Raw genomic sequence first — 15,115 nt, 5'->3', positions numbered from 1 at the left:
AAGTGTTACCATCCCTGCAGACCTCTTCCTGATGGCCTCCACGTGGCCTCTCTGTCCTCTCAGCACCGTCTTGGCTGATTTTCATCACCCTAGGTCAGTTTTGCCTTGTAGGGCTTTGTTGACACAAAGAAAATGATCAGTATGTGCTCTACATCTGGTATCTCCCTGCGTGTGACGTTTTTGAGACGCACGTATGTTGCACGGTTGGGGTCTGTGTTTCGATTGCAGAGCAGTTCCATTGTATTCTTGTACCATGTGTCGTTTCTCTCTGCCTAGGGGTGGACACTTGTTTTGGGGCTAGTATGTTTCCAGTTTGGGGCTGTTATGAGTAAAGGTCCTAGTGACATTTGTGTATAATTCTTTGTGTGGGCACATGTTTTCATGCCTTTGGGGCCTGTACACAGGAGTGGGATGGCTGGCCTTCTGGGCGTGAGCTTAGTATCTCACGTGCACTCAAGTTGCCCGTATGCTGTCCCTTCACGTCGAATTCTGGAGCTCTGGAGAGCCCTCTTTTTTTCATGCCCCAGCTTCAGCCAGGTGTGTGGGGGTGATGGTGGCCGAAAGGCACTGGTTGCAAGCAAGCCCTTCCCTTCTTCCTGCACTTGTCAGAGAAGGAAGAGGGAGAACAGGGGCAGGACCTGCAGTGGCTGAGTCAAGGGAGGCCCTTGGATTCCAAGTCTTATCAGCAGTTGTTGGCAGAGTCACCTATCTTGTCTGTCCTCTGTCTACTGTATTGCCCAACGGTGTCCTATAGGAACTGGGTTTCCTGTGATGCTGAGCCCAGGTGGTTCTGAGATGTGCTCTGTGTCTCGGGACCTGTGTGAGTACTACCATAGTCTGGGGGTCCTGTGGTCCTTTGGGTCCAGAGCACATATTGAGAGAGGGAATGGTCCGTATGGTGACAGGGGGCCATGCCATAGAACCATGCAGCCTGGCTCTAGGTAGGAGCCCTCTGTGAGGAGGGCCGGAGGGGAGCCAGGTAAGGGTGGCTGGAGTGAGGTCTGGTCCAGGTGGCGGAGCTGTCCTGAGGCCTGTGATGAGGTTGGCTGAGCCCACTGATGGAAAGTCTGCAGGCCCTGGGGCCGTGGTGAGGATGCCACCATCTCCTGGGCAGATGGGGCCTGGGGAGAGACATGTAGAGCAGGTGTGAGGCAGGAGACCCTCTGGGAGGTGGTACTAGCAGGGGATGGATGACGTGGGTAACGCCATGCGGGCAGAGGGAGGAAGAAGAGAGCCCTCAGATGAACTTGGAGTGTTTAGGCTTAGCACCACATGCCTGTGTCTCTCCCCTTGTAACCAGTATGTTGTAATCCTTAGGTGATTTTCTGAGGCTAGACATGTAGTTAAAACAGGAAGTTGTTTAAGCCTTCACCCTTTTGCACAAAAAGTTTGATGGTGGTTTCATGCACATTTTGGCCTCTGCTCCACCTCCAGTGCCTTTGGAGGCTTCCTGAATGGAGCACATTCACTTGCCCCCAGCCATGCTCCTCAGGACCTCCCTGGGCCAGTGCACCTGTGCCCAGGACCCTTGGAATGGCTTTGTGCTCCAACAACTTTCGGTAAACCTTTGGGGGAAATCCAAGTATATGCTTTTTCCTCTGTGTTTTAAAATCCAGTATGATTTCCTTGACTCATCAATTATTTAAAAGTTATTTTAATTTCTAAGTGTATTTTTTTTTTAATGTTTATTTTTGAGAGAGAGAGACAGACAGAACATGAGTGGGAGAAGGGCAAAGAGAGAGAGGGAGACAACAGAATTCGAAGTAGGCTCCAGGCTCTGAGCTGTCAGTACAGAGTTCGATGTGGGGCTCGAACTTGTGAGCCATGAGATCATGACCTGAGCTGAAGTCGGATGCTCAGATGCTCAACTGAATGAGCCACCCAGGCATCCTGGTTTCGAAAGGTATTTTAAAATCTCACAGCCTGGAGCCTGCTTCGAATTCTGTGTCTCTGCCTCTCTCTGCCCCTCCCCTGCTCATGCTCTCTCTTTCCCTCAAAAATAAGTAAATGCTAAACAAACAAACAAACAAAAATCTGGTCATTAGGGGCATTCAGGTGGCTTACGTTGGTTAAGCATCAGACTTTGTGGTTCAGGTCGTGATCTCAGATTCATGAGTTCTGGCCCCGTGTTGGGCTTTGCGCTGTCAGCCACGGGCCTACTTTGTATTCTCTGTCTCCCTCTCTCTGTCTCTGCCCCTTCACTGCTCGTGTTCTCGCTCTCAAAAATAAATAAACAAACATTAAAAAAAGAAAAAAACTTGAAAAAAATCTTGTCATTAGTTTTAAACCTAATTGTGTGTGATAGAGAATGGGATCTCTGTGTTCACTTTTTTTAACGTTTATTTATTTTTGAGAGAGAGAGAGAGAGAGAGGGAGTTGGGGGAGGGGCAGAGAGAGAGGGAGACACAGAATCCGAAACAGGCTCCGGGCTCTGAACTGCCAGCACAAAGCCCGACGTGGGGCTCGAACCCACAAACCACGGGATCATGACCTGAGCCAAAGTCGGGTGCTTAACCGACTGAGCCATCCAGGCGTGCTTCTCTATTCACTCTGTTCCTTGTTGAGTTTATTTTGTGGTGTGCCACACAGCCGGGTCTCACACGTGTTGTGTGTGTGCTTGGTGGAATACTTACTCTCTGACCAGAGTACACGGGCTCATGCGTGTACGGTTGAGACTTCCTGTGTTCGTTTGATCTCGGTGTCACAGGGAGGAGACGCACATCTCACAAACGTGGTGGCATCATTAGTTTTAGATGGCTTTATTTCACCCTCGTGCTGGTTTGATGGTGATGGAGTCTGAGGAGCTCAGAACCGGTAGGTCATTGGAGAAGGCTTCACTGCTCTGCCTGATGGTTTGGGGGTAAGAAGGCGACAGATGTACAGAGGCCAAGTCTAAGTCCCCAGAAAGCAGTTAACATTGCCGGGAAAAACAAGAAGCCTAAAAAGAGGGAAAACGTGCTTCTAGAATACTGCGTGGCTGGGCAATGAATGCCATTTTACGCAGTCATAGTAATTAAACAGATTAACCGTTTATGTAATCAATGACTGGGACTTAACCATTTTGGAAGGTTAGGAGAGGGAAGGTGGAGAAGCTAATGCTAAAATCCTCAAGTACTATTCAGGATGTTGGAAGAAAATTCTAGAATCCAGGAATTCACAGGAACTACTTAGAAACACTGTGTAGAGGGACAAGGACGACAGGCTAAGGGTGTGAGGACTGCCTTGTGCTGCCTCAGCCTGTCAGCACCGTTCCGTTCTCTGGCCCCGGGAGTGATGACGTGTGCCCCCTAGGTTTGTCATGACCACTGTCCGTCACAGACAGGAACTCATCTCCCTGGGTGACCGCAGATGCACAGCGTGCTGGTCATGCCTGTCAGGTGGGAAGCTTGGTGTGTGGGCTTACTGATGGCACAGCCGCAGCAGCATCCATGGGCTTCCTTGGGTCTAGGGGATTGAGCAACACAGATTCCTCTGAAGAGTCAGGGCTGGGAACAGCAGTGGCAGCTGGTCCCGTGGGTCTGGGCAGGAAAGAACCCAGTGTGGCAGCCAGCCAGGTAGCCGGTGCCGTCCGTGTGGCTCTGAGGCCCTCTCTCAGCCACAGTCCAGGATTCTGTGGGCAGGCTGGTGGCTGGTCTGCTCTAATAGGCACAGTTCATGCAAAATGGAGCTCGGCTGGAGGAGTTCCTGGAGGGTCGTGACCTGGGAGTCAGCAAGTGCTCCTGGAAAACTTGTGACCCGCTGACGCCTGGCAGGGGAGAAGAGCCATCCCTGCACAGGCTGATTCTTTATCTGCAGAGAAGGAGGGGCTGCTGGCTGTTGCCCCGTGGGGCCGTCTCGTGGGTTGCATGTGTCTTGAAGTTGAGTGACTCAAGGAGCACATGGGTATCAGTGTGGTGCGAGAAGTGGCCTGTGCCCTTGAGTCCTGACCTCACCCTGACTCATTGAGACAGGGCCTCTGCCTGCACCTGCCACCCCTCCTCCCTCCTGCTTGCCTTTGTGTGGACTGTCCCCCTGTGTCTGTCACAGGAGCTGGCAGAGGGGAGCCTGAGGTGAGGCCCTGGGAGGGTCCTGGGCTGTGCCTGAGAGGGGCTGGCCAGAGTTGCTCTAGCCCGCTCTCCCCTGGGGCCCCCTCTCTTGGCTCCCCTGACCAGGGATACCTGGTCCCTCCCCACCCTCATGGCACCTGGCCGGCTGCGTTCTGTCTGTCCAGTGCTGCAGCTGCACTGCCTTTTGAACCTGGGAGCAGTGCCTCGCTGCTCTGAGCCTCTAAGTCAGGATACCACAGTGAAGTCCTGCCTCGGGCCGGCCCACGCACCACACAGAGCACCCACAGGAATTGTTTGAGTCTCAGTATTTTCTCATTCTTGCTGGTAATAGTTCCACTTTGGTTTAATTAAAAACAAAAACCTCCCAGTCAGTCCCAGAGTTAGCATGCATGCTCCAGGAAATAGTGCTGTGTGTTTTCCTTTGGCGAGAACATTCTGGAATAGAAGCGTCCCCAGAGGGCGAGGCTTGGTCTCAATGCGATGCCACATTGCAGGTGATGTCCCCCTGCCTGGAATTTAGCCTGCGCAGAGCAGACCCCTGCTCTCAAAGTGAGGTGGTGGGCCGTGGGGTCACATTCTGCTGCCAGGGTGCATGGCAGAGGGGCTCTGGCCAGAGGCTGGGCTGAGGGGGATTGTGGCGACGAGAGCTTGAAGCGGACGGCGTGAGGGCCGCAGCCAAGGGAGGCACAGCTGAGGCCCGTGAGGAGTGCGGGTACAGATATCATCGAGCCGGACTGATCTAGGCTCCAGGGACACAGCCCATGTGGAAGAACAGTGTCCCCTGCCCCTGGGAGCTGGCTTTCCAGTGGAGGACAGCCCGCAGACAGTGAGGCACGGCAGCTACAGGGGGAGGGTGAAGCAGGGGTAGGGGTAGGCGCGCGTTGGCGTGTTTGGGGGCTGCAGGGAGGCCACCATGGCCAGGTTGGGCAGGCGGGGTCAAAAGGTGGAGGTGAAGGCACTGGGGACATGGCCAGGCTGTAGGCAACGAGGGAGGACTTGGACTTCCCCACAGGGTGGGTGGGTGAGTGACTGGCCCCTGGGCTCAGTGCCAGCTCACAGGGACCACATCTGAGAGTGGGCGTGAGACGCTGGGCCTCCAGGTGTCCACAGCCCATGTGGGCTCAGGGGAGGCCGTGTTGGTGGGGATGCCCCACCTGCATCGGACATACTGTCAGGTGGTATCAGGGACTCAGGCTTTGTTTTTCTTTTCTCTGTAGTTGACTTCATCTTTTAAGTTTCATTAGGAAAGGAGACTGAAAATAAAATTGTAATGAAAGCAAGTCAAAGCTGATTTTGAAGTTGTGACGTGATAGCATTTGGGAGGGTGCAGCATGTGATCACGGACCCACATTCCATGGAGCTGTCTCCAGTGCTCCTCCAGCGTGCGGGTGGCCTGTCTTGGCCGGCGGGCCTCTTCTGCACCCAGGGGCGACACACCAAGGGACGCGGTGTGTTGACCCAGTTTGCAGTGAAGCACAGGGAGATTTTCACTGTCATACCACAGGCCTGCCTTATTTCAGGAATAGAATGAGTCGGGGCGGGGGGGGGGGGGGGGGACGCTGCAGATTGCTACAAATAGGCCATTACACTGGCTACGCCCTCCCCCAAGCTCTGGAAGAGTAGGATGAATGCACATTAAAAATGTCCACTTAACTGAAAATTGTTTTAATTCACATGGAGAAAACTTACTGGACAATCATACTTAGTTCCCATGAGGAATATGGCAGCACCAGCTTTGTCCCCACCCCCCCCTCCACAGTGTGGGGCAAGACCATTTGTCCACCCCTGGAGGCTGAGCACAATCCACCACATCTAGAACGATCGGTTGTGTTTTGAGAGCTTTGAATTTTGTGTTTCAGGCTTCGGAGGGCAGGGAAGACTTAATATCTGAGAGGGGAAATAGGCCAAAGACAGTGTAGCTTTTTACAAAGACACGTGCACGGGGGTGATTGGGGCCCTCCACCCCCTGCCCCAGAAACCCCAAACTTGTGTCCACAGCAACCTTCGCCGCGTCGCCTGCACCAGAGACCCCACCTCCCAGTACAGGGGCCCCGGCGTGTGGGTTCCCATGCTCCTCCTTGCCTGCTGCCATCCGCCCCGCTGGGATACTTAACCACACTCCTGGGGAAAATGGTGCGAAACAACAGCAACAAAAGTGCCCGTGATTCTTAAAGGCCACATAGGAGTTTTTTTGGCATAAGGGCTTTGATCAGTACTGCAAAGTAGCTTTGAGTTGACAAAGGCATCTCATAATTGCGCGATACATAAATATTTCAATTTACACTGTTGTTAAGGGAAAGCATTCTGTTTAAATTGAGAGTCCTTTATTAAAAAAAAAATAATGTTTATGTTTGAGAGAGAGAGAGAGAGAGAGAGACACACAGAGCGTGAGCAGGGGATGGGCCGAGAGAGAGGGCGACATAGAATCCTAAGCAGGCTCCAGGCTCTGAGCTGTCAGCACAGAGCTGGACACGGGGCTCGAACCCACGAACTGTGAGATCATGACGTGAGCTGAAGTCGGATGCTTAACTGACTGAGCTACCCAAGCACCCCAAGAGAGTCCTTTAGAGACAGGACAGAATGGCTGTGGGTCCTGCCATTGCTGTGTGGTGAAGGGCCCTTCAGTATCTGTTCTCCCTTCCCTGCTTACCGGGGCTCTTGCGGTAACTTCAAACCACCGAGTCTTCAGAGCCCGGCTGGAGGACATGGGGATGGCTAGCAGCATTCTCCCCATGTGGTCCCATTGGCAAAGTTGTCCTCTGGGGGCGACTGGCTGGCTCTTTTGGAAGGGCTTGTGACTCTTGATCTTGGGGTTGCAAGTTTGAGCCCCACGCTGGGCATAGAGCTTACTTAAAAAAATAAATAAGGGACTGATGTTACGTTAGATCATGTGAGATATATTAAATAACTTACGTACTTAAAATATTTTTTTAAGTTTTCTTATGTATTTTGAGAGAGAGAGAGAGAGAGAGAGAGAGAGAGAGAGAGAGAGAGAGAGAGAATGAATCCCAAGCAGGCTCCGCGCTATCAGCACAGAGCCTGACACGGGGCTCAGTCCCACGGATCGTGAGCTCATGACCTGAGCCAGAATCAAGAGTCGGACACTTAACCAACTGAGCCACCCAGGCGCTCCTAAGTGATGTATTTTAAATAAGTAATTCCTATTATGATCTGTGTTCTGTTCATAACACTGACACCAAGTATGTGGGATTTCCTCACTAAGTGATTCTCCAGTTCTCTGGGATCTCCAGTTCTCTGGGGACACCAGCTGGGTGTCCCACAATTTAATTTGCTCTGACACCAGCTGTCAGAGTTCGTGAAGACCCCACTTCACCCTCCTGGGCCACCCACACTTCTCTCTGACCTGACAATGAATCCGGGGTCCTCAGTACCCCTCCCTCAGGTGTGATAATTTGCTATAATGGCTCATAGAACCCAGGGAAACACTTTACTTACCATTAGCAGTTTACTCACAAGGTTACAAAGGAACAGCTAGATGAAGAGGTATATGGGGTGAGGTGTGCAAGGGTCTGGAACGCAGGGGATTCTACCCCATGGAGTTTGGGCTCACCTCCCGGTATGTTGGTGTGTCCACTAACCCCTTTATTTTGGAATTAAAATTTTCTTTATTATGAGATAAGACATTTATTGCTAAAGATAAAGTTCAACAAAAATGAAGGAAATAAAAACTGCCAGCGAGCCCAACACCGAGCGCAAGATGCTATTTTGGTATAGTTCCATCACACCTACATGGCCCCAAACACACACACAGTTTTTAAAAATTTAAATCTGGTACCTGATACTTTTTAAAGCCCGTGAACAGTGTCATGGGCTTGAGATCTTGCTCCCTCTCTTTTGCAGTGCTGTCGGGGGTCTAAAGAAACAAACGTTTTATCATTCTGCCTCTACACCACCTCTCTGGGGGGAGGGGGCACGTGCTTCTTTCTCCCCTGGGCTTCTCACTGGCTGTCCCGAGCAGGGCTCACCTTCACCCTTCTGGCGCCTTCCCCCATGGCCTCTGGGGCTGGTCTAGGCTTCCTGCTGAGTACTGGGTCTTCTCTCCTGCAGAGTCTGATGGCCAGCTGTGCGGGGTCGCACCTGCCCAGGACGAGGAGCCGCCCGCCTGCCCCGATGAGTTCGACGACTTCGTTACCTTTGAGGCAAGTGGTTCTCACTGAGGGGCTGAGAGGGAGTTTGATGTGACACGTCTTCCTTTCTGCCCTCTGAATCCCGCTCCGCTTAGTGGTACCGGGGATATTTCTGCAGGAAGTGGCAGGGAGGGCAGGGCAGGGCCCGCTCTGCAGCCCTGTGCGCGCGGCCAGGGCCTCTGGGGGGGCTCCTGGTTGCGGCAGAGGGTCGGCAGGTGTCCGCTCCACCACTGCTCACCTGAGATCATTGACGGGGGTCCCCTTGGGGCCTGTTGTCAGCAGAGAGCTGGGCTGGGCTGGTGGGGCTCTCCAGTGCGATTGCTGTCACCTTCTGCCAGGCTGCCAAGCGAGGCCAGAGCAGAGGTCTTGTGTAAGGTTTTCATGTTACCGAATTTCAAGTCGTTTTTGGGGTTTAGGGACTTGTAACACCTCGTGCTCCTTTGCCACCTGCCTCCAGGGTTGCTGTGGTTACATGGTGTCACCTGTAATTGTGGGTGTTTTGTTCTCTGCATGGCAGGGCGGAGGTCTGTGAGCACAGTCACAGGAGGCTACCACAGTTCTGTCCCCCCCCCCCCCCCCCCCCCCCCGCGTTGGAGGGGTGAGCAGATGCTGGGACAGCCCATGTGGCTGGACCTGCAGTTTTTCTTATTAAAAAAATACATTAGAAACTCCTGAGCGCCTGAAGAGCTGTGGGGAAGGTGGTGATGGTAGCCACCAGCCCCTCAGTCCTCTGTTGCTCAGAGGGGTGCAGGGAACAGGGCCAGGCTGTGACCCGGTGGCTGTGAGCCTTGGTGCCTTGGTAAAATGAGGGAGTTGCACAGAGTGGCTTCTCACAGTCCACAGGGACTCACTACTTTCCTTTGGGGTCTTGTGTCCTGGCTCTGAGAGGCTGCTCCAGGTATTGGTCAGACCTCAGATAACATAGGTTCACTTTCTGACGGTCTCTTCTGCTGGCATAGGCCTCTGGGCCAACTGGGAGCATTCACCACAGCTTTGTCCCAGAGTACCAGCCAAGTGTGAGCCTCCCGAGGGCAGGGACCGCCTCACCTTGCATCCTCTTTGGTGAGGTTGGTGTGTTCATTTTGCGTGTGACTTTGTGGGGTGTCAGGCCCGGTCCTGGCACTGGGCACCAGATGTCACATGGGGCACGTGTGGCCAGGTAGGGGCTGCAGGAGGGCAGGATTCTGATGCATCACATTTCAGATGGGCTGCCAGACCCTGTGATGTAGGGTGGCTGCTCTCATGACTGGAGCGGGGCTGGCTCCCTTTCCAGCAAGGTGGAGAAGCCTCTGTGCAGTTTGACACACCTTGAATTTTCCAGGAATGTACCTAAGGTCAGGGGAGTCCTTCTTTCCTTGTTTAGAGCATGTGAGGGGTCACAACACTTCTGCAGTCAGTGACCATCAGACCTCTGTCCCCCTCCCAGCGGAGCCCGAGCACCTACATCAGGATCTTCTGCTCTATCCCTGTCTCAGGTTTCTGCTGGATCATCATAGTGGGTGCAGTGGGTTGAATGGTAGTCTCCTGAAAGGTACGATCACTTGGAACCTGTGAACGTGACCTTATTTGGAGATAGGGTCTTTGTGGATGTAATAAGTTGAGGGTTTCGAGATGATACCATTCTGGGTAGTAGGCTGGGCCCTGAATCCAATGACTGGTGTCCTTAGAAGCCAGGAAAAGACACACAGGGGCCGTGTGCTGATGCAGCAGACGCTGGAAGGATGCAGTCGGGGCCACCAGGAGCTGGACGAGGCAGGAGGGAGCCTCCCTTGGAATCTTAGGAAGAGCTTATCCTTGCTGGCCGGAATACATTCCTGTTGTTTGAAGCTGCCCGGTTTGTGCTCATTTGATGTGGCTGCCCCAGGACGCTGATACAGGGGGTTGTCCCTCAGGGTAGTAGGAGGCATCAACACATTTTGTACTTCCAAGAGTTCATTTGGACCAGAAGTGTGGGAGCCTCTGATGTTGGGGCTGCCTCTTGAACCCTGAGCAGAGCAGGCCCGGGGGTCCTGTCCAACTCTGCATCTTCCCGTCCTTGTGCAGGTGGATCCCCGAGGCCCACAGGAGTGTGGTACCCTTGGGGGTACCAGCTCCCGCCTTGCACTCGCTTGTCACCTTTGGAAGGCATGGTGGGAACCCGATGTTTCAAAGAATGCAAATTTCAAAGGATGCTAATTTGTTTTTCAGAAAGGAGGATATGGTTATGTTTTGTTACTTAAAAAAAATTAATACACTTTGTATTTTAGCAGTTTTAGCTTTTCAGAAAATGAAGCAGATAGTACGGAGAGTCCCCATTCTCCCCTGTACACACACTCACACACACACACACACACACACACACACAGAGTTTCCTTCATCATGAATGTCTTGCATTAATTAGTGTGGTGCATTTGTTATAACTGATGATCCAGTACAGATCTGTTGCTGTTAACAAAAGCCCACAGTGTACACTAGGGCTCCCTCATGGTGGTTTCAACAAGTGGACAAGGTCATGTGTCCCCTGGGTAGTATCCTGCCAAGGAGTTTCACTGCCTTCCGCACGCTCTGCTTCCTGGACTCACCCTTCCTTCCCCGATAGCACCTGGCAGCAACTGACCTTATGCTGTATGCATAGTTCTGCCTTTTCCAGAATGTCACAGAGTTGGAATCCAGTGTGTGGCCTTTGCTGCCTGGCTTCTCTTGCTTAGTAATGTGCATTTAAGGCCCCCCCCCCCCCAAAAAAAAAAGGCTCTTCCGTGTCTTTTTATGATCTTTAGGTGTAACTTTCAGGGGACCGGAACCAGGTACTGTGAAACTTCTAGAAAGATGTTCTTTTAAAAAAGCTTGCATGTCATATAATCTTCCAAGTTCAAGGGCGCCTGGGTGGCTCCATCATTGAGCCTCTGACTTCAGCTCAGGTCGTGATCTCGTGGTTCATGGGTTCAGGCCCATGTTGGGCTCGCTGCTGTCAGTGCAGAGCCTGCTTTGGATCCTCTGTCCCTGTCTCTCTCTGCCCTTCCTCCTCCACCCCCTCGTGTGCACATACACACTTTTTGTCTCAAAAACATTTAAAAGAAAAAATTTCAGTAAAAATATGGGTGGAAAATATGGGCATTACTTGCAAATCTTACCCTCTTCTGGTGATCTTCAGAGATAAATAAGCTTTGTAATGACTTCTGGCCCAGCACGCAACGGTGTGGGGGCAGGGGTGTTTTGCAGTCCACTGGTGGGCTGCTCTGGGGTCCCCCCCCCCCCCCCCCCCCCGCCAGCTTCCTGTGGGCTCCTTGCTCGAGTCACCCCTAGGAGAGTTATGATGTGACCTCCCTGAGGAGTGGGGGCGGGGTGAGGGCAGCGGGGAGGGGAGGGGACGAGGCAGGCGCACGGAGAGGAGTGCCCCAGGCCCTGCAGCGTGCCGGCGGGGGTGGAGCTCTGCCCCCAGGGTTTCTGGAAGGGCCATGACCTTGGGAGGGTCAGAGAACTGGCACAAACAGAAATGATAAGAACTGTCCCTGCTGTGCCTTCTCTGTCCCTCCCTCCTCCTACCAAGGCCCCTAGAGGAAAGAACTTCCTTAATAAAATGATGGCGACCATGCCTTTTCTGTAAACTGTTACAACAGAGGTTTGAAAGTCAAGAACAAAAGCCACTGTTTTGAGGAGTGACTGTTAAAAACCCAGCAAGGACACTTCCTGAACTTTGTCCCCCTTCCCTCAGTCAGCACAGCAGGATGCTTAATGGAGCGTGTCTGGGAGCAGGTTAAACTTTTTTCTGAGGCTTCATTGTTACCTTCAGGGGAGCACGAAGGTTTTGCTGAAACGCCAGCACCACTTGCAGATAGGAAGGCCGCAAGGTTAGTCCAACGAAGCTAGTGACTGATCTGGACAGATGTCCCCAGTATTTCCATGGGAGGAATTCTGAGTATTTTCTGCGGGGAGGGCGTCTGTTTCGGAGAGCGTGCCCTTCCTGGGGCTGGTGCGTGGAGCCCACTGAGGCTGCCCGGGCTAGCGCCCGCAGGTCACAGAAACAAACAGTCACCATCCCACAGAGGGGCCATGACCTGGACAGTGAGGACCCCGGGCAGTGTTGGCCACATGGGAGCCCCTCGCCGGTGGCTCTGAACCCTGCTTCCTTGTAACCGGTGACATCAGTGCTAGCGTGTGGCGCAGCTGTCCAGGTGCACTTGATTTTCAAGTGAGTTCGTCCCAGCCTGTGAGTTTATAAGTACTCTGAAAGTGGATAGCATAGATTTGTGTGCTTCCGGGCAAAGTTGGGTCCCTTGTGGTAGCAAATTTGAGCTGATGGGGCAAGTCTGTGAGCTTGTCCCGTGTCTTTAGACTGCCCCCCCCACCCCACCCCCCCACCCCCACCCCCAGGTGAGCTCTGCCTGCTTCTCTGAAAAGACAGATGCTTACCTTGCTGCAGGCAGGAAAACTGCCTGGCTTGCTGGGATTTTTTCAGGGCATTCTTGAATTGTAAAAGTTGACCCTCAGGGGGTGAGGAGGTGTAGAACACGCAGCTCCTGTGCCCTGAGGCTCTGACCACCGCCTGGTAAGAGGCTATTTGCAGCTCTGCACCCCCAGCGGGTGCCTGACACTCCAGGACCCGACCTCCTCCGGGACACTATTTATTTATAATTTGGAGTGTAAGTGCAGATATGAAGCCTTCAGTGAAATGGGAAACAGGGCTCATCTCTTTGACTCTCCTGTGTCGGAGGAATGGCTTTGCTTGAGGAATGGGGAGTGGAGGGTGGAGGGGAACATTCGCCCTGCCCTGCCCTACCTGTTTAAAAGGTGAGTGAGTTCCCTAGAGCAGAGTTCCATGCCCAGCCTGCGGCGGGCCGCTTTGTGACGCCTTTGCCTCCTTGTTTCTGTGTCCGTGGACAGGGACTTGCACCCACAACTGTCCTGGCCAAGCCCCAGGGAGGGTTTAGGCCACAGCCCCAGCCTCACTTGTGCGATTCGGGTGGGCTCCTTGCACACAGAAGAGACAGGCCCGAGTGCCTGGACCCTCCTTCCCTTCCTGGGGAGAGGGCACTCAGCCCTCTGGCACACGCTGAACTGCCCATCGAGGGCTCGGGGTCCATGTGGGCCAGAGAGGAGCATTGTGGGGAAAGGGCGCTCAGCCCCCTGGCACACGCTAAGCTGCCCGTCGAAGGCAGGGGGTCCATGCGGGCCAGACAGGACCATCTTGGGGAGAGGGCCCTCAGCCCCCTGCCACACGCTGAGCTGCCCGTCGAGGGCATGGAGTCCATGAGGGCCAGAGAGGAGCGTCATGCTTTTCAGAGGTGCTGGTTCGTTGGTTTTTTTAAAAGCTGACCTCAGGAGTTAAGTCCTGTTTCCTGTTCCGTCTAGGAAATCATCTCAGGGTCCCCAGTCATTGTCTGGGGGCCCCTTGATGGACCTGTTTGGTGGGGATTGGAGGGTGTGGGTCTTGCTGGCTTCCCAGGTGTGAGGACTAAGTAGTCAAGGTGAGCAGGGCTGCGTGGGACTGTTTTGCAGATGAGGAAGTGTTTTCTTTTAGGGGTTTTCGTCTGGATACTAATAGCCAACACTGGTCTTTGTTGTTGTTTGAAGTCTAGGGGGTGGGGGAGGTCTTCCTCCCACCATTGGGTGAGTCTCAGGCAGCCCCCCCTTTGTGAGTGTGCGGTGTCACCTGGGCAGTAAACCAGCAGCCACCCCTCAGCAGAAGCCAGGAATTGGCTGTGAATTTTGTGCCTGCTCTGTTGTGCCTACCCTGCGGGCCAGCCCCGACTTTGAGGAGCCTGCCTAGCTCACCCTGCCCGTCTCTGCCCATGCTGCCCATCCGCGGAGCAAAGAGCCAGCCCTGAGCCTGGCAGAAAGTGGTACCTGCTCATTGATGGTGATGTTAAACAGTATTAGAGGCCATGCCTCTGAAAGGGATTTCCTGGTTTCAGGTTTTGAAGTGAGTGCTTTTTAGGAGTTCCTTAGTTGCCTTAGATTCCAAGGAAGATTTGGTTTTCCTTTGGAAACATAGGTAACGTCAATGAGTGCCTGCTCTCACATCATTCTGTTTCATTCTGGCCTTACAGACATTGGGCAGGGATTCTGCCTCCCCAGGGACTCGCGGGCCCCACAGTCCTCCAAGTTTCTGTACCTGCCTGTGTGGTCTCTTAATCCCAGTCCTACCTGACAGGACTCAGAGTGGTTGGGACCCCAGTGCAGGGGCATTGGGCTGGTGGATGGTGGACCACGGATGGACCCTGGCCTGTCATTGGCATGCTCGGCTCTTGCCAGCTCGACCTGGGCCCTTCACGCCTCTTCGATGGGACAAGGCGCCCCGGGAATGCAGCCAGGAGAGGCCCTCAAAGCTAGCGGAGGATGGGGGGCTTTTTGTTACCATGCACATCTGAGCACACTGTCCCCTTGTGACACCAGAGCAACTGGACAGAATGCACTTTCTTCCAACTCCTTTTCTGGAATCTCACTTGTTTGCAAGTGGTTAACCTCAGATTCTTTTGAGCCTGAAATGTTGGCTCCTTTCCCTAGCCAGTGCACTTGCATTGGAATTACAGCTGAGGTTATAAATTGAAAATGGCCTGTTGAATAGTTCTTTGGATTTAAGTCATTTGCGCTGCCGGACCCTGTGCTGGGTGCTGGGTCCATAAGAGTGGAAATAAAGGTAGGTTCTGTGGAAAGATCTTTAACCAGGGAACACAGTGGGTTGGTTAAATAACTGATGGGTTAGAATTTTGAGGTTAGACCACGTACTTGAATTTCAAAGCAGTAACCTGAACACACATAACACATATTGATGGTGACTTTTTAATTGAAAAACGCATGTTCTTATACTGTTCTTTGGATAGAAATAATTTCAGTGCTGGTAGCCATATGGGTGGTTCCACTCACACTTAATCCTACGGTGTTGGATACCTCCTGTTTTAGGTAACCTCTACAACTAACTTTCTTTTTTTTAAAAAAAAATTT

The 15,115-nt window shown here is 53.0% G+C and overlaps 1 protein-coding gene across 2 annotated transcripts in view; it reads left to right on the top strand.

The window, feature by feature from the left end:
* RAB11FIP3 (RAB11 family interacting protein 3) overlaps positions 1-15,115 on the top strand; it is an 86,209-nt gene that overhangs the window by 46,615 nt on the left and 24,479 nt on the right. For both annotated transcript variants that reach the window (XM_058710965.1, XM_058710964.1), the window contains exon 3: positions 8,115-8,206. In XM_058710965.1, coding sequence (XP_058566948.1) covers positions 8,115-8,206 — 92 coding nt within the window. The remainder of the gene's footprint in view (positions 1-8,114; positions 8,207-15,115) is intronic.

Source organism: Neofelis nebulosa, chromosome 18 (genome assembly GCF_028018385.1).
Source record: "Neofelis nebulosa isolate mNeoNeb1 chromosome 18, mNeoNeb1.pri, whole genome shotgun sequence".
Lineage (NCBI taxonomy): Eukaryota > Metazoa > Chordata > Mammalia > Carnivora > Felidae > Neofelis > Neofelis nebulosa.
Note: the sequence above shows the minus strand (reverse complement) of the source record. Positions and strands in the feature narration are given on the sequence as shown.